Below are 25,178 nucleotides of genomic sequence, written 5' to 3'. Positions count from 1 at the left end.
ATCCACTGCTGATGATGTCACATATTACATCATTCATGACATGGTCAGTGACATCACTGATGACATCACTGATGACATCTCAAATGACATCACTGATGACATCACTGATGACATCTCATTTGACATTACTGATCACATCACTGATCACCTCATTCATGTGATGATACGATGAACCTCTTCAGACTCTAATATAACCTTAGATACACTGAGTGTAAACAGACACTCACAGACTGTCACTCATCCATGGAGTTACTCACACACCTAGTCAGTCTTGCAAAGAATCAATCACACCTCCATTTCCTCAACTATATTGTTATACACACCTTACTTATTGAAACATATACTAACACATATTTACTCTCTTATACAATCCCTGATACAAGTTCACAATGATCCATACAGCCACTCACACATTCACTGGCTCTTATGCACAGTTATTTATATATGTCAACTCTCACATGTACTGTGTTTTACATATGTACTTACTTTGACATGTAGCACTGAGATATCCATTCACTCACCAATACACTCATGCACACAGTCAACCGCCCATACAGCTGTTTCCACATGTACTTTTGAACCCATACATCTAGTGAATCAACTGCTCACACATCTATGCACAGAGTCATACACCTCCCAGCCCCCCACACACACACTCAGTCTCCCATACAAATACTTGGGCAACCAATCAATAACCCATATAGTTAGTCATATAGCTAATGATCAACACATGCAGCAGATTACAGAACAACAGACACAATGATGCACAAATTAAAACAGTTTAGTCACTAACCCATGCACTCAGTGAGACACATTTAATCACTCACTCATACAGTCAGTCATGCACCTACTAAATCCTTCATCCAGACACTTATACATCCACTCATTCTTCAATATGTAAGACATATTTTAACTTTACAGAAACATACACTCACTGGATGTTGTCATCAGTGATGTCATCAGTGATGTCATTTGAGATGTCATCAGTGATGTCATCAGTGATGTCACTGACCATGTCATGAATGATGTAATATGTGACATCATTAGCAGTGGATTGCGGGTGCGCGATATATAGTTAGTGCAACTAACTATATATGGAATTTGAATGGTTTTGTGTGAGTAAAATAAGGTTTTGTAAATGCTAATTCCTAACTATATATGGTCTATAACCTATGGTTTTTTCAGTGAATATATATATATATGTATCTATACTACTATTATAAAGAGAGAGCTGTGTCCTTTGAGCCAGGTAAACTCGAAAAGTACACCACCAATCATAACACCCAATACAGCGTTGGAAAGGGGAGGTCCAGGAGATGGACATAGGCTATACATTTGGGCAACATATACATTACAAAGTTAAAACAATATTTGGGGTAAAGTAGTTCCTTGTGGGCGTTCTTCTGCTGTTAGGGAGTAGCATGGGCATGTCAAACTAAACCTTTGGTCGGAAACATTGCCAGAGGGGCATGGCCCATACAACGTCACTCGCTTCCAGGGGCTGCGAGCTTCAGGCACACAGAGCGCAGCAGGCACACACAAAACACTGCGAGTTCAGTAACACAGAAACTCGCTGCAGGAAGACAGAAACTCGCTGCAACATTGAAGCATCTATAGAAGTAAGCGATAGTGACGGTGGGCACATAAAGAGCCTGGGCGTGGGCGGGTGTAACTTACTGAGGGAGGTGAAATAAACAGCGGGGGCTTGAGGGACGTCGCCATGTGTAAGTAAACGGAAAAAACATTCACATATTCCATGAATGTAGAAGTTGATGTGTATTCACTTCAGGCAGACACACTCCGCGCATCAGTTCTGTAACTACGCCTTATAAGGGGCGCGGCTTCCATCAACGGCGCGGCTTCCATCAACAAGACGCGTTATGTAGGAACGCTACATTCATAGCCCGCCTATTGCTATTGCATACGTCACAGCCTTCACGACGCCACGCAAAGGGTTCCCTAAGGAAAATAGACACAGACACGACACTCCTGCTGCTCCCGCTGCTGGCCACTCTGCTGAGCGTCTCCTGCAGCGGTGCTGCCTCCAGCCCCCTTCTGCCCCGGACAACGTCGGGACGGGCTGCTAGTACTAAGCATTTTTCCCTAATGCCTCTCCTTGGATTCTGCTCTACTGCATCTATCACATAATATGTTAATCCTCGCACATTTCTGTTGTGGAACCTCTCAAAATGTTGAGCAACCGGATAGGATCTGTCTCCATGCTTTATGGCTCTCAAGTGTTGGAGGATTATTTTATGTACCTCTAAGATAGTGCTGCCCACGTACTGGTGGCCACAAGTGCACTGAAGCACGTAGACAGCAAAATCTGTCTTGCAATTGAATTTACCTATGATTTTCTTGGTGTTTTATGAATCTATATTGATACCATGTGTGCACGCCTTGCACTTAGTACATTTCACAAAACCTCGTTGTTTCATCAACCAGTTTGTTTTCAGCTAAGGTTTCTTCAAAGTGTTCTTACCAGAGTTTGCTCAAGAGATCTTCCCTTTCTTCCCTTTCTAAATATGATTTGTCGTATGCGGGAGACTACTCTGCCTATAACTGGGTCATTCTTGATCACATGCCAGTGTTTGTTTAGAATGCCTCTTAACTTAACATGCTGAGCACTACATGTTGTTACAAATCTAGTTTGGTGAATAGAATCTGTCTTTTTATTTTCTATTTTCTCTTCTTTTTTCTCAAAAAGGATATCCTCTAGTTTCTTTTCATTTACCTTCTGGATTGCTTCATCAATCTATTCCATCCCCTTGTCTTAAACCTTTGTTTTAGTACCTTCATTTCCTTTTTTTATCTCTGTCTCTCTACTACAGTTACGTTTGGTCCATAAGCATTCACCATAAGGAATATTCCACTTTAGATTCACAGGGTGAAAGCTTTTGGCATGTAGAAGAGTATTGGTGGAGGTGGGTTTCCTATACAGCTTAGTTTCTACCTTTCCATTTTCAATATAAACGTTCAGATCTAAAAAGTTTATATTTCTTCTACTTATTTCACTAGTGAACTTTAAGTTCAGGTCGTTATGTTGTAAGTCATTGATGAACTGTTTTGCCTCCTCCTCAATGCCTTTCCACACCGAAAACAAATCATCAAGGTACCGACTCTAATGTAAAATATGATTTTCTCATTGCTGCTGATATTGCGACCGGACCACCTGCTCCTCCCACCCGCCCATAAGCAAATTAGCATAGCTGGGGGCGAAGCAGGTGCCCATCGCTGTTCCACAGATTTGATAAAATAGTTCATCATTAAACAAAAAATAGTTACTGGTGAGACACTTCTCAATCATCATTAACAGCATTTGAGTATGGGACCAGAGTGTTATTGGTCTCGTCCCCAAAAAGTACCTCACTGCTCTTAAACCATACTCATGTCGTAAGCTTGTGTATAATGTAGACACATCTATGGTTATTAGTAGTCATCCTCTCATGGTAGATCGTATTTGCCTCTTAGAAAGTCCCCAGTATCTTGGATATATGAAGGTAAGGTTTGGACAAGAGGATAGATGAATGCATCTACATATTTAGATGTGTTCTCTAGGGCATGCCAGTATCAAATGCCCACTGAGGCACCATTATTCTTAATAAGAAAGAGTAGTTCAGTACGTCAATACTGATTTCTGGAACATGAGAAGTATAATTGTATACATTGTATATGAATTATAAAGTAATGTCATGTTAAGCTATAATGGGTACAGACGTCCCAATTGTTGGAGCACAGGGACCCTCAGGATTCAAGGGGACTCAATCCCCCAACTTAAAACACGCGAAAGGGCACCTTTGCACATTTGTCATATCAGGGCCTGCCCCCTCCTTCACCACTGTGCAAACACACTTGTGGTGCATTTTAAGTTGGGAGATTAAGTCCCCTTGAATCCTGAGGGTCCCTGGGGACCAACAAGCCCCCCCAGGTACCTCCGGTAAGCGCCAAAGAGCTGTTTTGCAGAGAGGTGTAAAAAGGAGTGTGGCCTCGGACCACCTTTCTCAGTTCAGCCCTGTGGTACTTACTGGAGGTATCTGGTGGGCTAGATAGCCCCAAGGGACTCTCAGGATTAGAGGGGAACTAATTCCCCACCTTAAAACAACCCACAAGGCGCGTTTGCACAGCAGTGTAGAGAGGGGGTGGGGCCTTCGGTCATTTGCCGGATCCTTTTTTTAGCATTTTTTGCGAGGAAAGCTGCGTGGCCCCCATTCCTTTTTAGCCGGGGAACCCCATCCCCTGGGGTCTGGCAGCCTTGTTTTTTTTTAATTATGCAGAGGGAGACCGCGTGGCCCCCCTCCAAAGGCCAATTATGGCCTGGGAACCCCATCCCCGGGTCCTGGTCATCTATTTTTTTGTGGGGGGAATAGGGCAGCGTGGCCCCCCTCCCAGGCCACTTTTAGCCCCGGGGACTCCATCCCTTGGGGCCTGTCCACTCCATTGGGGACCCTGGAGGGAGTCCCAATGCCCCCACATCCTTGCTGGTTCCCCGCCTCCTGCTGGAGCCGGCATTGCTTTTCCACAAGTGGAGCTTCTGAAATGCAGCTCCCCTTGTGGAAAGGCATTCCTGCTTTGCTTTATTGAAGTGAGAGCAGGTTTCCCTGCTCTTTCTTCAATGAAGAAAAGCAGAGTTTGCAATGACTAGGCGGGAGCTGCACGGCTCCCGCCCAGTCATTGCACACAGTAGTGTCCTGGGGGTGGGCACCCTGGGAAACTGAAGGAGCTGGCCCTGGGGGGTGGCAGTCCCCAGGGCCAATGAGGGTTCCAACAACAACGCATGATTCAATTAGTATAAGAAATCAATATGTACAACAACGCATATTAAATGTCATACGATTGGTGTTTTTTCCTCTAAAATCACAACAAGCAATATTCAGTCCTCACCATGCCACAATGCGGCAGCATGATAAAAAGCAAGTGCCAATTCCTGCCAGCCACTCATCGTGTTGCCACCTGCGTGTGAGCAATAGAGAGAGCTAGTGCCTGATGTACCCTCTAATAGGCAGGTGCCTAATATCCAGAGTGCACCGCCCAAACACTGCTGGGTATGGCAGCCTATCCTGTGGCGTATGCTTGAAGCATATATCCTGCCCAGTGGCGCTGTGCTCCTGCCCTGCTGGCACAGTATTCCTACCAGTCTGTAATCGGGTAGTCAAGTGACCCTTTCTGGTGTAAAAAAAGAGAGATGAAAAAGAGAAATAGCCCATATTTGAAAAAGAGAGAATGTTTTAACCCAAAACACATAAAAATATAAACCCACCCAAGGTGCGATGAAAAAGGAAGGTGTGTAAGTGTGATGTATGTAGGGGAGTAGGATCTGCTCACTGTGGTTACCCCCATTTTTTGCTGGTGTTTCGCTGTTTTTCAACTTTAGTCTGGCTAAGGACCTGCTATCCAGGACCCCAGCCTAGCTGCTTCCTCTCTAAATTGATTGCATGTACAATAGGTACGCTCCAGTTTGGTTGCTGAGTTACACTTGTGAGTCCCTAGTATCTGGTACCTTCGGTAACAAGGGCATAAGTATACCAGAGGCCTACCAGGGGCTGCAGCATGTATTATGCCACCCCTGGGAAGCCTTCTAAAATGACACCACAGGACTGCTACTGCAGCCTAGGAAAGGTGGTGCATGTACCCCTTACTAAGAAATAGGGGGCATATTACCAAGGGCTAGTATCGCCGCTTTCTCGGTGAATTGTGCCAAGAAAGCGGCGATACTGCTAGAGCCCTATGAACACGGGCACTTTAAAGCCTGGCCCAAGCCCACTTTGCATGTCGGCGACAAACGTCGCTAATGACATGCAAAGTGGGTGTTCCCACGTCCAACCACATGAAAAATGTGGTTGGAGGTGGGTACACCCTATTACCAGGCGAAGGGAGGAAAAGACCTGTGATAAACTCATTTATCGCAGGTCTCCCAACGCCTGCTCTGACCAGGTGCTATTCATTGATAACATTTATTTATTTGTTTATTTATGACACTTGTAGAGCGCACGGCTACCCCCAAAGGGGGTGTCCGGGCGCTAGAGACTGTGGGCTCAGTAAGGAGAACAATTGGAAGTCAGATTTAAGAAGAGGAAAACAGCCATGTTTTCAATTTGCGGCGAAAAATATATTCAGAGGAGATAAATCTCAGGTCTAATGGGAGGCTATTCCAGAGTTTGGCGGTCAAGACACCAAACGCTCTACCACCCATTCTGGAACGGCGGAAGCGAGGGACAATCAGGAGACGTAGACTATTCGATCTGAGGGATCTGACTGATTGAGACAAAACAAGTCGCTTTTTTAAGTATCCTGGGCCAGAGTCATTAAGGGCACGAAAAGCAAGAGTCAACATCTTAAATTGAATGCGACACGCAATAGGAGGCCAGTGTAGCTTCTTGCGGTAGGATGCTACCGATTGACGATAGGGAATATTGCCAATCAATCTCGCCGCCGCGTTCTGCACGATCTGCAGATGCTTAATTTGGTACAGAGGAGCACCGGCATAGAGACTGTTGGCATAATCTAAATGAGAAGTAATTAAAGTGTGAATGATGGTTCTACGGGCATCCAGGGGAAGGTATGGAAAGATCTTTCTGATCATACGTAGTTTCGCGAAGCAGGCTGATGTGACCTTGTCGATTTGGGTTTTGCATGAAAGAGCGTTATCAAACTGGAAGCCCAGATTGCGTACTGTTTGAACTGGGGTGGGAGGAGGATTAAGCACCGTTGGCCACCATAGGCTAGCAGGCAGCAAAGTTTTCTGATTAAAAAACAAGACCTCCGTATTATCGGTGTTAAACCTGAGATGATTGGTGGTCATCCAGGAGCATATATTGTCCAGGCATTGGCGAAAATTGGCAAAGCCGGAGTCAGAGTGATCTCTAAACGAGAACACAAGCTGAGTGTCATCAGCATAAGAGATCACTCTGACCCCCCAGGACTCCACCACCTTGGCCAGCGGGGCAAGATATACATTAAAGAACAAGGGGCTAAGGGCAGAGCCCTGGGGAAACACCACAAAGGAGGGGTTTACCCTCTGATTTAAAAGGTTTAAGAAAAACCTTCTGAGATCGTCCTTTCAGAAAAGAGTCAATCCAGGTCAGCACAACGCCACCAATTCCTATCTGATTCAGACGATCCAGTATTATCTCATGGGATACCTTATCAAAAGCGGCGGATAGGTCGAGGAGGACCAGCATGGCCTCCTCGTCTCTATCCACACACTCTCAGATCGTCTCAGAGACTTCTAGGAGAGCAGTCTCAGTGCTGAAACCCGTTCTGAAACCGGATTGTGAATCGTGTAATAGTAGATTGGTTTCTAAATATTCCGCCAGTTGTTGCTGTACCGCCTTTTCCAGAATTTTAGCCGGTTTGGGAAGGAGGGAAATAAGTTGATAGTTGTTAAATTGCGCTGGGTCCGCGTTCACTTTTTTCAGGATGGGGACTAACATAGCCTCCTTCCAAACGGTTGGAAATTGGCCGGTGCGTAGGGATGTATTCCAGATGGAGAGAAATGGTCTGACCAGTAGAGGGGCCAAGTTACCCATAATCTTGACAGGGATCTTGTCTAACGGGGAACCCGTTTTGCACTGGGTAATCAGCCTCAGTGAGGACTCGATAGTCAACTCTTTAAAGGACTTCAATGAAGCTTTTTCCAAGTCCCTGTCATAAATAATCGGAGGTGTCTTGTCAGTGGAAAAGGAAGATCTGATGTTATTGATTTTCTCTTGAAAATAGTCAGACAAACCATTACATAGGGCCTGGCTAGCGGAGTTCTGGGGTACCATAGCGGGAGGATTAACAAAATCCTTGACAATATTAAAAAGGGTTTTTGAGGAATTATCTGCATTCTTGATTTGTAGAGAGAAGAATTCTCTCATCGTTGATTGTTTTGGTTTCAGGAAATTTTTTAAAGCAGTCTTGTAAATGGTTTTAGACTCTGGATCATAATTTTGCCGCCATTTACGTTCTAATTTTTTACAACGGCTGTTTTCCTCGCGTAGAGTCGTAGAAAACCACGGAGCAGAACGTTGGGATCTAGCGGAGGTAATGGGTTGTAGTGGCGCAATTGAGTCAATAGCAAGCAGCAGGGAGGAATTGAGTTTAAACACACTTTCGTCAATGTTATTAGACAGGGGGTCCGATTGATAAGAGAATACGGGATCCAAGGTGATACAGGTAACTTTATGCCATTTTCTCCCATACTCCTTGCCGAGTGCAGTTGGCCTAGGTACCAAGGAAAGGGTAAGGTCAAAAGGGAGAAGGTAATGGTCTGACCAGGTAAGGGGGAGGGAAGGATGTATCGTAATGTCCGAGTGATTAGAGAAGATTAAATCAAGAGTATGGCCCGCTACATGGGTTGGGCCCTGCACTAGTTGATGCAAATTCAGACCCTTCATAGTATCTACAAGCTGAGTAGCCTGCAAACATAGCAGGTTATGCACATGCAGATTAAAATCACCAAGCACAATAAAGTGTGGGTGTTTGAGGGAAAGATCTGCAATCAAGTGAACTAATAACGTTAGAGAGGGGGCAGATGCATTGGGTGGGTTATATACTAAAATACCAGCAAGAATTACAGCAGCCAAGTCTGCGATAGTAAAATACATTGCTTCAATTCTTCCAATGTTCGTGAGTTTGCTGATGGTCAGGTTAAGGTGTGATTTTAGAACGATAGCGAGACCCCCCCAGTTTTACCGCCTTCACGGTTAATTCCCTTCAGGAGGTAGCCCGGAGGAGTGGCTAAACGAATATCAGGATTTGAAGTGTCTCTCAACCATGACTCAGTGAGGAACAAGATATCCCAAGCATCAGAGACAAGGGACGACCAGATCTCACATGCATGGCGAGGGAGAGATCGACAGTTGACCAAGGCCGCTTTTAGCGTCAACGGGTGTATGTAGCGCTTGTCCACATTGGGATATTGAGAGAAGCGTTTTCTCCAAGGGGGCAGTCTAAAATCACAATGTGGGCATTTAAAAAGAGAGTCGTCTAAATAAGAGGGGCAGCAGCGAGATGCCGGCCAGCACATGCCAGGTCTCAGCTGAAGAAGCTGATCTCTAGACCAGCCAATGCGGCTGCTTTCAGAGCAACAGACAGGGGGACTGGCCCTGGGCGCGGGCCAGGCGCGGACGGGCGCAGACGGGCTTGCCTTAGGCCCATCTATTTTTATACATGGAGAGGAGGGTGGGAGGTGACCAGAAGCTGGACCGCTACCCTGCCTTCCCCAAAGATGGGGTTGTGGATCATAAAGCTGAATCCACCCCCCATATTAGCAAGCTGAATCCACCCCCGATATTATCAAGGCCCACATTAGTGCATGAAAACAAAGTTTGTTTTCATGCACTAATGTGCCATATCGCCGACTATCTCCGGATTTCTATTTGCCTGCCTGATGCACATTGATAATTGCGGGCTAAAAAGGCGATGAAATTTGGCGATAGCCTGCGATACGGGATATTTGCGTTGTGCGTTTCCCAACGCACTTCTTAGTAATATGCCCCCAGGTTACCTATATCTATATCTACCTTTAATCACTGACACATATAAACCTATCAGTCATTCCTATGGCAGGCTTTATTAATCCTGAAGGAAGAGTGCTTTGTGTGAGAGGGTGCCCATGCAAGAGCAGGATTCCTCTGCAGCTTTCGGAGCCTATTTTCTGAGGCTGTTCTGTGATGCAGCCAGACCATATACTCTTAAGTGCATTATAACCTTGCAGTAATTGCTAACTTTGCAATGTTTGCATGGAAATATGTGTTTGGTGTCAAACACTTTGGAATCCTACCTCCCCCACCAGTCCTGGCAGTGGGGTAGAATTCTACCCTTCTAGAGGGAGAGACATGTACACACTGGTCTGCCCAGAAAAAGTTTAAACGAGCCCTGACATCACAAAATGGATGCTACAGCAAAAAATAGGTTTCCTGTCACAGGGAGGTGTAACCACCTCCCAGACATGCCTTAGTGTATTGAGGTTGGGTGGGTGTACTCTGAGAGTGCCAGAAAGTCTGCACTGGGGGCACATTTGGTGTCCCTGTGCATAGTCCAGTTCAAACCGGTAGCAGGGACACACAGCCCTTGCTCTGGCGTGAAACTGGACAAAGGAAATGGGTGTAGCCATCCCTCTTTCCAAACCCTTCCATAGGTGGGTCCACAGAGTATGTCCAACCCCTTTCTTCAGTATAAGTAAGAGACCCCTAGTAACAGGACTTTAGATTACACCTGGACGAAACTCTGAAACTGAATCCTAGAACTTCGATGCTCTACTAAAGACTAGAGGATAGAAGAATCTCCCTTGGGGTCAAGGAGAGACTCTTCTGCTCAAGCAGGCACCAACAAAGCATTTGCTGGTCTGCATCTCCGAAGCTCCTGATGGACTCTTAAGTACCCGCAGTACAGGAAGAAGATTTCCAGGCTTCTCGAAGGTTGACCTGAGTCCCCAGCAAAGCTGAGATTTGCAGCCCTTACAAGTGACGTGGAACCGGAACCCCTGGACACCATGCACATTTGCTAGTGCATTGGCCTCCCGAGATTTCCTGAAGTTGTGCTTTGGGTTACTTGTAGACTAAGCACCATCTGCACTGAAGATTGTGGGCCTACACTCCACGAGTGTTCTGTGATCCGACTTCTGGTTGCTCCAGACATGACCTGACTCCCTACCAAGTGGTGAGTCCCTCAGACCTTGCTAGTCTGCACTGAAGCCTATCTCTGCTTTCTGCATGGGTTGCTGTTGCCAAGACCTGTTGTGACCAATCTGGAAACCGACACCGAAGCACTCGACAACCTTTGTGGGACAACTCAAATCCAGAAACTGGTCATCATCAACACCTCCTGGTCCTTGTGGCTGAGGAATCAAGCTTCACCTTCTTCACCTGAAATCACCCATCGATAGGCATCAGCCTATCGTGCTCCCAGTCACTGGTTAGTGCCCAGACTCTGTCCCCTCTGCTTTCAGGTTCTTCGATCGTGGCTTGGGTCACCCCAGACACTTTCCTCTATGACAGCAGCAGCACTTTGCAGCAGAGCGCAATTGAAAACAACGGCGAAACCCGACACCAAAGTCACCTATGCACCCGGCTTCCCTGGGTGAGGTAACTCGAGTACTCTGGTGCTCCCCTGGGTGTTGGCTCTAGAACCCCTCGAGTCTAAAGAGGTTTGCTCTAAGTGCTCTCCGAATTGTCCTTTATCTTTAACTTTCAAACTGCGACTTTCCCCATAGAAGTTATTGGTGATTTGTGGCTGTGTTCACACACCACATGCGTCTCCCGTGGGTCCCCTGTGTCACTACCTTCCTGGTGGCCCCAGCAGTTCGGAAGGCTCTAGGCCTTGTATCTATGCAACCCTCTTGCCTCTTTGTGCACCTCTTCTATTCCTTTCTGTGCCCCTATTGCCTCTTTTTTTTTACCTCTGTTGGTTCTTTCTGCACCACTTTTGCTTTGTTCTGCAGTTCACTTGAATTTCTCTGTACCCCTCTTGCCTCTTTCTGCACATCTGTTGGTTCTTTCTGCACTGCTCTGGCTTCTTTTTGCACCTCTGATTCAAATGTCTGCATCTCTCTTGCTTTTTTCTGTCCCCTCTTCCCTCTTTCTGCACCTCTCTTGCCTCAGCCCACCCACCTGTTCCCTCTGTACGTACCCTTTTGCCTGTTTCTGCACCTCTGATGCTTCTTTCTGCAGCTGACTTGCCTCTTTCAGCACCTCTGTGGTCTCTTTCTTTTGCACTGATCTTGCTTCTATCTGCACCTCTTTTGCAGATTTTTGCACCCCTTGTGCCTCCATTTCGAAATCCCTTTACCTGTTTCTGCACCTCTGTTCCCTCTTTATGTACCTCTTTTGTCTGTTTCTGCAACTCTCTTACCTCTTACGGCAGTTCTCTTGCCTCCTTCTGCATCTCTGTTGCTTCTTTATGCACTTTTCCTGCCTGTTTCTGCACCCCTGCTGCTTCATTCTGCACTTTTCATGCTTCTTTATGCATCTGCCTTGCTTTTTTCTGCACCTCTGTTGTCTCTTTCTGCACTTGTCTTCCCTATTTCTGTACCTTTCTTGCCTGTTTCTGTACTTTTCTTGTTTCTTTTCATACCTCTGTTGCTTCTTTCAGCACTCTCTTGTCTCTTTCTGCACCTCACTTACTTCTTTCTGTACTTCTCTTGCATCTTTCCGCACCCTTGTTACTTCATTCTGCTCTTTCCATGCTTCTTTCTGCACTTGTCTTGCTTCTTTCTGCACCCCTGTTGTCTCTTTATGTACCCATTTTGCCTGTTTCTGTCTGACTTGCTTCTTTCTGCACCCCTGTTATCTCTTTATGTACCTATATTGCCTGTTTCTGGAACACTCTTGCCTCTTTCTGTAGTTCTCTTGCCTCCTTCTGCATCTCTGTTGCTTCTTTCTACACTTTTCTTGCCTATTTCTGTACCCCTGTTGCTTCATTCTACATTTTCATGTTTCTGTATGCATCTGCCTTGCTTCTTTCTACACCCCGTTGTCTCTTTCTGCACTCGTCTTCCCTATTTCTGTACCTTTCGTGCCTGTTTCTTTATCTCACTTGCCTGTTTCTGTACTTTTCTTGCTTCTTGCTGTACTTCTGTTGCTTCTTTCAGCATTCTCTTGCCTCTTTTAGCAGTTCTCTTGCCTCCTTCTGCACCTCTGTTGCTTCTTCCTGCTCTTCTCTTGCCTCTTTCTGCACCCCTGTTGCTTCACTCTGCACATTCCATGCTTCTTTCTGCGTCTGTCTTACTTCTTTCTGCACCCCTGTTGTGTCTTTCTGTACTCGTCTTCCATCTTTCTGTACCTTTCTTGCCTGTTTCTGCATTTCACTTGCCTCTTTCTGTACCTTTCTTGCTTCTTTCTACACCTCTGCTGTTTCTTTCAGCAATTTTCTTGCCTCTTTCTGTACTTCTCTTGCCCGTTTCTGTACCCCTCTTGCCTCTTTCTGTACTTGTCTCCCCTCTTTGTGCAACTCTCTTGCCTCTTTATACACATATTTCTTCTCTTTCTCCGCTACTCTTGCCTACTTTTGTACCTCTGTTGCTTTTTTCTGATCCCCTCTTGACTCATTCTGCAATTTTGTTCCCTCTTTGTGCAACTAACTTGCCTCTGTTTTTACCTCTGTTGCTTCTTTCTGCACTTCTCTTGCCTCTTTCTAAACCTTTTGTGCCTCTTTCAGCACCTCTATTGCTTCTTTATGTACTTATTCTTCCTTTTGTCTGCACTCCTTTTGCCTCCTACTGCAACTCTGTTGCTTCTTTCTACACTTCTCTTGATTCTTTCTGCACTGCTCTTGCCTCTTTCTGCATCACTCTTGCCTCTTTGAGCAACTGTTTCACTTCTTTCTGCACTTCTCTCTCCTCTTCTGCGCCCATGTTGCCTCTTTCTGCACCTCTGATGCTTCTATCTGCAGCTGACTTGCCTCTTTCAGCAACTATGTTGTCTCTTTCTGAACTTGTCTTCACTCTTTCTGTACATTTCTTGCCTGTTTTTACACCTCACTTGATTCTTTCTGCTCTTCTCTTGCCTCTTTTCAGCACCCCTGTTGCTTCATTCTGTACTTTCCATGCTTCTTTCTGCAGCTGACTTGCCTCTTTCAGCACCTCTGTTGTCTCTTTCTGCACTTGTCTTCACTCTTTGTTTTCCTTTTTTACTCTACATGCTTCTTTCTGCACCTGTATTGCTTCTTTCTGCACCCCTGCTGTCTCTTTCTGCACTCGTCTTCACATTTATGTACCTTTCTTGCCTGTTTCTACACCTCACTTGATTCTTTCTGCTCTTCTCTTGACTCTTTTCTGCACCCCTGTTGCTTCTTTCTGCACACTCCATGCTTCTTTCTGTACCTGTATTGCTTCTTTCTGTACCCTCTTGTCTCTTTGTGTACCTCTTTTGCCTGTTTCTGCAACTCTCTTTCCTCTTTCTGCAGTTCTCTTGCCTCCGTCTGCACCTCTATTGCTTCTGTCTACACTTCTTGTGCCTCTTTCTGCACCCCTGTTGCTTCATGTTGCTTCATTCTGCTCTTTTCTTGCCTCTTTCTGCATCTGTCTTGCTTTCTTTCTGCACTTGTATCCCCTCTTTCTGTACCTTTCTTACCCGGTTTTGCATCTCACTTGCCTCTTTCTGTACTTTTCTTGCTTTTTGTACACCTCTGTTGCTTCTTAAAACCATTCTCTTGCCTCTTTCTGCTCTTTTCTTGCCTGTTTCTGTACCTCTCTTGCCTCTTGCTGGACCTCTCTTGCCTCTTCCTACACTCTTTCTGAACGTGTCTTGCTTCTTTCTGCACCCTCTTGTCTCTTTGTGTACCCCCCCTGCCTGTTTCTGCAACTCTCTTGCCTCTTTCTGCAGTTCTCTTGCCTCCTTCTGCACCTCCATTGCTTCTGTCTGACCTTCTCTTGCCTCTTACTGCACCTCTGTTGCTTCATTCTGCTCTTTTCTTGCCTGTTTCTGCATCTGTCTTGTTTCTTTCTGCACCCCTGCATTCTCTTTTTGCACTTGTCTTCCCACTTCCTGTACATTTTATGCCTGTTTCTGCATCTCACTTGCCTCTTTCTGCACTATTCTTGCTTCTTTCTACACATCTTTTGCTTCTTTAAGCAATTCTCTTGCCTTTTTCTGCACTTCTCTTGCCTGTTTCTGCACCCCTCTTGCCTTTTACTCGATATATCTTCTCTCTTTGTGCAACTCTCTTGCCTCGCTCTACACCTCTCTTCCCTATTTCTGCACCACTCTTTTCTCCTTTTGTACCTCTGTTGCTTCTCTCTTCACTTTTCTTGCCTCTTTCTGCACCCTTTGTGCCTTTGTCAGCACCTTAGTTGATTCTTTATGCACTTCTATTGCCTCATTCTGCACCTCTCTTGCTTCATTCTGCAGGTGAATTGCTTCTTTCAGCACCTCTGTTGTCTTTTTCTGCACTTGCCTTCCCTCTTTCTGCATCTTTCCTACCTGTTTCTGCACCTCACTTGCCTCCTTCTGCACTTTCCATGCTTCTTTCTACACCCCTGCTGCTTCTTTCAGCAATTCTCTTGCCTCCTCCTGAACACCTCTTGCCTCTTTATGCACCCATCTTCCCCACTTCTGCCTTTTTAAGTAGGTCTATTGCTTCTTTATACACCCTTTGTGCCTCTTTCAGCACCTCTGTTGCTTCATTCTGCACTTCTTTTCCTTCTTTCTGCATCCTCGTGCCTCCTTCTGCACCTCTTTTGCTTCTTTTTGCATTTCCCTCTTCTTTTTCTTCACCCCATCTGCCTCTGTTTGCACCTCTGATGCTTCTTTCTGCACTTCTGTTGCCTCTTTCTGCACCTTTATTACTTTGTTCTAAAGCTGACTTGCCTCTTTCAACACCTCTGTTTTCTCTTTCTGCATTTGTCTTCCCTCTTTCTGTACCTTTGTTCCTTTGTTGCATGTTTCTGTATCTCACTTGCCTCTTTCCGCACTTGTCTTGCTTCTTTCTACATCTCTGTTGCTTCTTCATGCAATTATCTGGCCTCTTTCTGCAGTTCTCTTGCCTGTTTCTGTACCCCTCTTGCCTTTTCTGCACTTCTTTCCCCTCTTTGTATACCTCTCTTGCCTCTTTCTATACCTCTCTTCCCTCCTTCTGCACCACTCTTCCCTCTTTTTGTAACTCTGTTGCAACTTTCTGCAATTCTCTTGCCTCTTTCTGCACCCTTCAGGCCTCTGTCAGTACCTATGTTACTTCTTTCTGCACTTCTCTTCTTTTTGTTTGCACTCCTTGTGCCTCCTTGTGCACCTCTATTGCTTCTTTCTGCACTTCTCTTTCTGCATCACTCTTGCCTCTTTGAGCACCTGGTTTAATTCCTTCTGTACTTCTTTCTCTTCTTTCTGCACTCATCTTGCCACTTTCTGCACCACTGATGCTTTTTTCTGCACTTCTATTGCCTCTGTCTGCACCTCTCTTGATTCTTTCTGCAGATGACTTGCCTCATTTAGCACCTCTGTTGTCTCTTTCTGCACTCATCTTCACTCGTTCTGCACCTTTCTTGCCTGATTCTGCATCTCACTTGCCCCATTCTAAACTTTCAATGCTTCTTTCTAAACCTGTATTGCTTCTTATTGCACCCCTGTTGTCTCTTTATGCACTCGACTTCCCTCTTTTTGTACCTTTCTTGCCTGTTTCTGCATCTCACTTGCCTCATTGTGCACTTTTCTTGCTTCTTTCTACACCTCTGTTGCTTCTTTCAGCAATTCTCTTCCCTCCTGGACTTTTCTTGCCTGTTTCTGCATCTCTCTTGCCTCTTTCAGCAGTTCTCTTGCGCTCTTTTTCCCATTCGGCGACCAGACTTTGGAATGCCCTCCCCTTTGCCATCCGAGGAAATAGCAACCTCCTCTCATTCAGAAAGGCCTTGAAAACGCATTTGTTTGCTAAATCCTGCTGATCTGCCCCGAGCCTGCGCTAAACCATTTTATCTTCAAGCGCTGCGAGGCCCTAGGGCAGTTATGCGCTATACAAATGCAATTTTTCATTTCATTTCATTTCATTTCCTTCTGCACCTCTGTTGTCTCTTTCTGTATTTCTCCTGCCTCTTTCTGCATCTGTTTTGCTTCTTTCTGCACCCCTGTTGTTTTTCTCTGCACTCGTCTTCCCTCTTTCTGTACATTTCTTGCCTGTTCCTGCATCGTACGTGCCTGTTTCTGCATTTTTCTTGCTTCTTTCTACACATCTGTTGCTTCTTTAAGCAATTCTCTTGCCTCTTTCTGCACTTCTCTTGCCTGTATTTTACATCCCTCTTGCCTCTTACTGCACTTGTCTTCCCTCTATGTGTAACTCTCTTGCCTCTATCTATACCTCTCTTCCGTATTTCTGCACCAGTCCTGCCTTTTGTGTATCTCTGTTGCTTCTTTCTGCACTTCTCTTGCCTTTTTCTGCACCCTTTGTGCCTCTGTCAGTATCTCTTTTCATTCGTTCTGCACTTCTATTGCCTCTTTCTGCACCTCACTTACTTCTTTCTGAAGCTAAATTGCCTCTTTCAGCACCTTCGTTGTATCTTTCTTCTCTCATCATCCCTCCTTCTTTACCTTTCTTGTCTGTTTCTGCATCTCACTTACCGCATTCTGCACTTTCCATTCTACCTCTGTTCCTGTCTTGCGTGTTTCTGTAGCTCTGTTGTCACTTTCGGCACCCGTCTTCCATCTTTCTGTACCTTTTGTCCCTGCTTCTGCTTCTCACTTGCCTGTTTCTGCACTTTTGTTGCTTCTGTCTATACCGCTGTTGCTTCTTTCTGTACTTCCCTTACCTGTTTCTGTACTTCTCTTGCCTGTTTCTGCACTTTTCTTCCCTGTTTATGAAACCCTCTTGCCTCTTTCTGCAACCGACTTCCCTCTTTCTGCAACTCTATTGCCTCTTTCTACACCTCTCTTCCCTGTTTCCTTATCACTCTTGCCTCTTTTTGTACCTCTGTTGCTTCCTTCTGCACTTCTATGGCTTCTTTCTGCACCCTTCATGCCTCTTTCATCACCTCTGATGCTTCTTTCTGCACTTCTCTTCCTTCTTTCTACTCCTCATTCTTCCTCCTGCACCTCTGTTGCTTCTTTCTGCACTACTCTTGGTTCGCTTTGCACTGCTCTTGCCTCTTTCTGCATGCCTCTTTCCTCTTTCTGCACCTTTGATGCATCTTTCTGCACTTCCTTTTCCCTCTTTTGGCACCTCTTTTGCTTATTTCTGTAGCTGATGTGCCTTTTTCTGCACCCCTGTTGTCTCTCTCTGCACTCGTCTTCCATCTTTCTGTACCTTCCTTGCCTGTTTCTGCATCTTACTTGCCTCTTTATGCACTTTTCATGCTTCTTTCTATACCTCTATTGCTTCTTTCAGCAATTCTCTTACCTCCTTCTGTACTTCTTTTGCCTGTTTCTGCACTTCTCTTGCCTGTTTATGCTCCCCTCTTGACTCTTTCTGCACCCAACTTCCCTTTTTGTGCAACTCTCTTGCTTCTTTCTACACCTCTCTTCCCTCTTTCTGCACCACTCTTGCCTCTTTTTGTACCTATGATGCTTATGTCCGTGCTTCTATTGCCTCTTTTTGTACTCTTCTTGCCTCTTTCAGCATCTCTGCTGCTTCTTTCTGCACTTCTATTCCTTCTTTCTGCAATCCTTGTGTCTCCTTGTGCACCACTGTTGCTTCATTCTGCACTTCTCTTGCCTCTTTCTGCACCTTTCTTCTCTCTTTTAGCACCTCTGGTGCTTCTTTCTCCACTTGTATTCCTTCTTTCTGCACTATTCATGCCTCCTTCTGTTGTGCTTCTATTTAGATAGTTGTCCATAGGGTTCTTGAATCATGCCCTTTTGTAGGCACAACTCACATTGCTCTTATTTAGGCATAGAATCCCAGACCTTAGTTATAGATCAGCCATGCTATCCAAATACAGGCATGGTCTCCTACATCTGTCCATCTCAAGTCACAGTGAAACCAGACCCTTAAGCAATGGGACATTCCCTGCTTGGATTATTCATTTCTACAAGAACTCATTTATTATGCATGAACAACTATTCCTTAGGGGTTCATTCACGACGTCTTTTCTGCCCGACATTACGTCAATGCTAATATTCCTAGACACCTTCCATGTATAAATATACCTCCACTTACCGTTGCAGACCATGGCTCGGCTACACAGCTCGATACGGCTCGCCATGGCAAGTTCGGAAGGAATTTGAGTCCCCGCCTGACGCACTGACCAGACGCTGTTATCCTGCTAACAGATAATCCAGCTTCCAGTGTCCTACCTCCCTTCGCGGGGTGTTAGGGATTGAAATCCAGAAAGCAATTCCAACCTCTCTCTTTCTAAGGTATGGAGCAGACTAGAACCTAGAGGGACTCTTGGCAATTTTAACTATAGCTAAACTATACTATAGAAAACAGCATCTACGTCTTGCCTCGTACTACCCTTACGTCTTGATTTGGGTTTACCGTCCATTAGGGAGGACCTTGAATCCAAACCTTTAAGATTTTGGCACAGACTTTGGTCAACAAAGGAGCTCAGTCACTACAGGCAAGATCTTGTGCATGTTATGAATCTAAATCACAATGATAAGATTCCTTGGTTAGCCTTCGTTAAAAAAGAATTGTTCCGGCTTGGTTTTAATGAGCTGTGGGTGGCCCCAGAAACAGGCTGTAATAGGGTCCCTCGGAAAAGACTTGTGGAAGCTTACAAGGAACAAAACCTTGTCTCTCACGTGACTGCACCCAGCATCGGCACTTTAACTCATTGTTTTACTGAATCCAAAAATTCTTATAAGTTTGAAACTTTTATGGATTTTATTTACCCGATCATGGCAAGGAAGCTATTTATACAGTGGCGGTTTGGCACCCTACCTATCAAATCCTTCACTAGCAAATGGACCAATGGAGGGGATAAAATATGCCCTGGCTGTAATTCCTGTGATGAGGAGGAAATCCATGTTCTGTTTTTTTGCCCTACCTACAAGTCACCCAGGAAATATTGGCTGGTCCCCCTATGTAGGAATATGGCAATAAGGAACTGTGCAACATCTTTCAGAATACTGAAAACTGATTCCTCACCCCACATTGTTTTCGCAGTCGCAAAATATCTCTTGGCCATGTGGCGTATTAGGTCCAAGTTGATTAAGGCAAAACCATTATAGGATGAATGCCTTCACCACTGTGTCATTGCAACCTCTGGCTCCCGCTGATAATGTCTCCCATCACACTGTTTATTCCATCCTCAATGACATGGAATGTAGTGGTTTGTTCCTCTTATGCATTTTATATACTTGTTTTTAAATGTAATGAAATGCTGATACTTGTATGTTTGAATTTTAAATGTGTGTATGTTTTTTTATGCATCTTTTATGGCCTAATTGGCCGAAATAAAGATTTCTGGATTGGATTGGATTGGTTAGGTACACTGAGGTAGAACTATTTAGAAGCACCAGACGAGAATTCACATTTTAGCCTTTGCTATTTATGTATGTTTATATGAATATAAGTCATAGCTAAAAGACCATTCCATTGCAGTATTATTTCTTCTTACTGCTCACTTTGTACTTATTATATTTCGCATACTGTCTTGCGATTGTAACAGCTCATGCCTCTTGCACGAGAAAAAAGACTGTTCAGTAAATTGTTTTATTGAAACACCCATCTATCTATTTCTGTGTAACTCTGAAGAAACTAAGCATGCACGATTGACTGAGTGAAACTGTTATCTATTGTTTCCACGATTCTGAGAACTTTTCCGTTTCTTACGAAAATAAAGTTGTCATGTTTATGCGGTTGTCAGAAACTAATCCCTTCTTGTTTATTCAAGAAGTTTCTAGTGACCTCTGAGTTAGCTGGCACACACAAAGTAATTAAGTTTAATATACTCGATAGGAGCATACTGACCTTAGTCCTATGCAAAAACTGTAGTGTATATTATTCCAATGCACAGAGCCTATAAGGCAAATAGGAACTACACTACCTGGTGCCCAACGGTTTGGTAAGGCACTAATTTAACACTATATACTGAAGTAACTCAGTGGTGCTTTTCTCAGAGATCCCTACTCATAATACTCCATAAGACATCTGGGGGCATATTATTGCTTGGCTAGAGACAAAAATTTACTGCTGAGCTGCGGCGATTTTTATTAAACCTTGGTATTACCAAGGTTTATCGCAAATGCGATAAAAATCGGCCGCAAACCATGAATATCGCTGAAAAGTCAGCGATATTCATGCATTACCGAGCTAATGCTCTTAGCCATGTTATCCACCTCCCATTGGATAACATGGCTAAGAACTGCTCAGGGCAGGTGTTAGCTTTTGGAGATATTCGCGCTTAGCGCGAATATCTCCAAAAGTTGGTACTAGGAGATAGCGATGTTAGCGACTGTTTCCAGTCTCTAACATCTTGGCACGCCCACTTTGCATGTTATCAGTGATAAATATCATTTACATGCAAAGTGGGGCCCAAGATGATCGCTATCTCCTACTAGCTGTCGCTAACTGGTGTTAGCGACAGCTAGGTAATAGGGAGATAATTTTATCTCTGCTTTCTTGGCTTTTAAAGCCAAAAAAGCGGAGATAAACCCCCTTGATAATATGCCCCCTGGAGTGGGTAGGGATAATATTCACCAAAGCTGAGTGGGACAAAAATCCTATTTATTAGCTGTTTGGTTTGTTCAACGTTGAAGGATACAGTGTTACAAAAATAGTGTGCACCTTATCTTTGTTTCTGTGAAACTGGCTCTGCATTTTTTATTGAACAACGTCTGATAATGAGACTAACACCGTCAACGGTGGAGCCGTAGCTGATCCAGCGAAGGAGCATTACATCTCGTTTTTAATCATACATGTTTTAATGAAACCGATGAGGATGCTATAAACATACCTCCTAATCTAAGGAGAGTCATCATTCTAAAACTTATAAAAGATGGCCTAACACCGAGTAGAGGCACATGAATCTTTCCAGAGAGAGGTATTCTGTTCATGGATTGTATTCCCAGAATCAAATCCAGTTAGACATATGTTTTACTTCTACAAAGAAGATGATCCAACTGAGGAATATATTCCTGTCGAGGATGTTGAAATTCCACTCACATAACAGCAGCATAATCTCTTGTTTAAAGGTGCCTTTAAAACATTTCAATCACATTACCAGGCTCGGTCCTCTAGGTGGACCAGGAACAACATGGCCGATTTTATCCAGCTACACCCCTCATTCTGACATTGAAGAAATGTCATATGAGGAACTGCTTAATCAAATACAAGAATGAATAGAATTACACAGTTTAACCACAACTGTCTGAAGGTCTTGAACAAGACTCTAATAAATACAATCCTACATCTTCTAAAAAGAAGTGGGAAAATAAAAAACAACATTCAAAAGAGAAATGTTCCCAATCCCGTGGTAGGTCTCCTCAAAAGGAGCCCTCTGAAAGGAGGTATAACTTCATAAATAGGGATAATTTGAGAAAACCTGATAGGTATCACGATACTGATACACATTCCTCTCGTACCTTTCAAATATCAGCACAGACATCCGAAAGAAGAGGACAGTCAGATCACAAAGAAGAACCTGTGAAGTCCAAAGACGATCAATACGTTTGAAAAAACAAACCAAAACCTCAATTCACCAAGAAAAAGGCAGCAGGTTTGAAGATCACAGATGCCAAGAATTCTGAGAACACAACTAAAAAACGGAAAATGGGCTCAGACAATGCTGGACAGTGCAGCAGAAGTAACAATAACTCACCAGAACCTAAAGGAACTTCTGTAGACAGTGGAAATGAATGAGTACAAACAAGTAGAGATTGTAGACACCAGGGTTAGTTCTTCACAAAAGTTATATGAAATAACACTCCAGATGGAGGGAGTCATACCAAGAAAAGTGAAAGCACTCTTTTTGGGGGAGAGACTTTCAAAGGGTTATGATATACTTCTAGCAGAACAGGACTGGCCACCAGAATTTGTCAGGGGGTGCCCACATGGCAAAGGCTCTGCCAAGACCTGGAGATATCCAGGTCTGCAGGGTCCTCAATCTGCGTCCCTAGGGTTTATGTTTAAACTTATCTGGTTTGTACAGTACTCAAGAGAATGTTGCCCTTCTTAAGTGAAAATAAACAACAATGATTCAAAACATTTTTAGTGTTCATATATTCTGAACAAAATTCTGCGTGTCAAATCTTACTTATATAGCATTCATAGGATGTTGTAGAAAGTGAAACAGAATAAAATGATATTTCCTAAAGTTAAAAAGATCAAATAAAAAAGACCCAATGCATTTTGGGTTCCGTTGAACCCTTCCTCAGGGGTTAATTTGTGCTTCTTAATATCTTCTTGACTTCACGGTCTTGGCACTGAAATGTGAAACAATATCATCTAAATCTGATATTACAGTATAATAAATCGGCCAACAATCAAATTACATAAATTAATTCATTAGAATGGGCACGTCCATGAAATGTTAGCGAATAGTAACACAGGCACACTACACTCTAACCAGGGCCCTGCTTTTAGCTCTTGAGCTTACAAAGAAGCCATTGCCAGTTTGGGCGTAGCATTGAGGTACTCATCTCCAGTCCATCCTGAGGGAAATTCGGTTGTTGAAAGGAAAAACCGGGACATAAAGTGGTCTATAACAGCTAGAGTATTAGGTTCGGGTGATGGGTTGGTCAAACATCTTTATGGGGTCCAACACTCCAAGAAGTTCTCTAGGGGGTGTCACTCCATATGAGGTCCTCTTTGGGACAAGAATGTTGGTACCGGATCTTGATTACAAAGGCACAGTGATGGAAAATAAACCTTTTGACATCAAAGATCGTTTGGCTTTTTTACAGGACTTAAATGAACTAAGATCGAAACAAAGCAACGTGTTCCTGAAGCCAACCGCCACTGGGGAAAATACAGCCATCCCAGCAAGGCCTGTGTGGATCCCAAAGCTTGGGGATCTAGTCAGAGAAAAGATCGCGGACAGGAAGGAATTTGGGCCTTCTTGCAGACAACCAGTACCTGTCCAGCCAATCCACGTATCAAGAACAGCACTTTTATTGAAACGCCAGTGTATCTATTTCTGTGTACCTCTGAAGTTAGCTGGCTGTTTATTCAAGAAGTTTCTAGTGACCTCTGAGTTAGCTGGCACACCCAAAGAAATTAAGTTTAATACAATCGATAGGAGCATACTGACCTTAGTCGTATGCAAAAACTATAGTGTACATTATTATTATACGTAGAGCATATAAGGCAAATAGGAACTAAACTACACTTCTGTACCTCTGTTGCTTATTTCTGCACTGCTCTTGCCTCTTTATGCATCCCTCTTGCCTCTTTGTCCACATTGTTTGCTTCTTTTTGCACTTCTCTGCTTTTTCTGCACCCCTCTCGCCTCTTTCTACACCTCTTATGCTTCTTTCTGTATTTCATTTGCCTCTTTCTGCACCTCTCTTATTTCTTACTGTACCTTTCTTGCCTGTATTTGTATCTCACTAGCCTCATTCTACACATTCCATGCTTCTTTCTGCACACCTTTTGTCTCTTTCTGTGCTGGTCTTCCATCTTTCTGTATCTTTTCAGCGTAGTATTCAGACTGAGGTAACCTGGGGAAACTAATCACACAATAATTACTGCAATTCCTATTCTATCTCTATTTTAACAATAGTTATTATTTTCCTATTATATGTACAAACCTATCCAGTCTTCCTGAATACTGTGCCTCTCTTCTGATACAGTTTTATTCTATTCTTTCTACTTTTTTAAGATTCTTCCTCAAATACTGGTCTTTTCAGTGTAGTGTTCAGACTGAGGTAACTTGAGGAAACTAAGCACACAACAATGACTTAAATTCCAGTTCTATCTCTATTCTAACACTAGTTATTATTTCCCTAAAATATGTACAAACCTACCAAAACTTCTAGAATACTGAGCATCTCTTCTGGTACAATTAATATCCTATTCTTTCTATGTACTGCTTATCATTTGTTGTAGATTTGTAATAAATAAATGTCCATAGTTAACTTGTATTACTTTTTCTTTTAGAAACAGCGCAAAAGCATTCACAGAAAGGTAAGTTCATATGCTGTATATTCATTGAATCAGTGTATTCATTTCCTTCTTCAAAATGCCATTTAGCTACAAGATGTTATCACATTTACTGTTAAGGTAATGTGAATTAGCTGAGAATAAATTCTTCTTCAGCCAAGGACAACCGAAACACTGCTTAGAAGTTCTTCTTTCTGATAGATCCTTCAGTGAACTCTGCATACCTTGTCATCGGAGGAGCATTAGATAAACAAGGTAGGCCCTAAACTCAGGACTCTAGGGAGTTCATAATACCCGACATGCATAAGGACGAGCAAAAATTCCCAGAAGTAAGCTAACTGCCGCATTTAACCCCTTCGCTGCTAGGCATTTCTCCCTCCCTGTGCTAAGCCTTTTTTTGGCTATTTGGGGTAGTGCCACTTAGGCCCCTGTAACTTTTTGACCACATAAGGTGTTCACGCCAAAATTGTGTCCTTTTCTTCCAACATCATCAGGCTTCTACAGGTACACAGGGTTTGTGGATTTCCCTGGAGGGGTCCCAGAAATTAGCCAAAATACAGTAAAAAATGTATTTTTGGGAAAAACAGGATGCAAATGAAAGCGTCTGGGTTTTTCCCGGCAAGTGTTATCAAGAAGGGGTTTTGGGGGCTGAAATCACCATTTCCCCAGCTTGTAGGGAATGACAGACTTTTGACACAAAAACAACATTTTTTACACAGTTTTGGGCATTT

At 43.9% G+C, this 25,178-nt stretch overlaps 1 protein-coding gene across 1 annotated transcript in view; it reads left to right on the top strand.

The window, feature by feature from the left end:
- The window catches only part of LOC144767730 (uncharacterized), a 221,981-nt gene that overhangs the window by 60,939 nt on the left and 135,864 nt on the right, over positions 1 to 25,178 (top strand). The window contains exon 2 of the mRNA XM_078651115.1: positions 24,445 to 24,471. Within this exon, the coding sequence (XP_078507241.1) occupies positions 24,445 to 24,471 (27 nt within the window). The remainder of the gene's footprint in view (positions 1 to 24,444; positions 24,472 to 25,178) is intronic.

Source organism: Lissotriton helveticus, chromosome 7, assembly GCF_964261635.1.
Source record: "Lissotriton helveticus chromosome 7, aLisHel1.1, whole genome shotgun sequence".
NCBI lineage: Eukaryota > Metazoa > Chordata > Amphibia > Caudata > Salamandridae > Lissotriton > Lissotriton helveticus.
The sequence above is the reverse complement of the archived record's forward strand: the minus strand, read 5'-3'. Positions and strand labels throughout refer to the sequence as shown.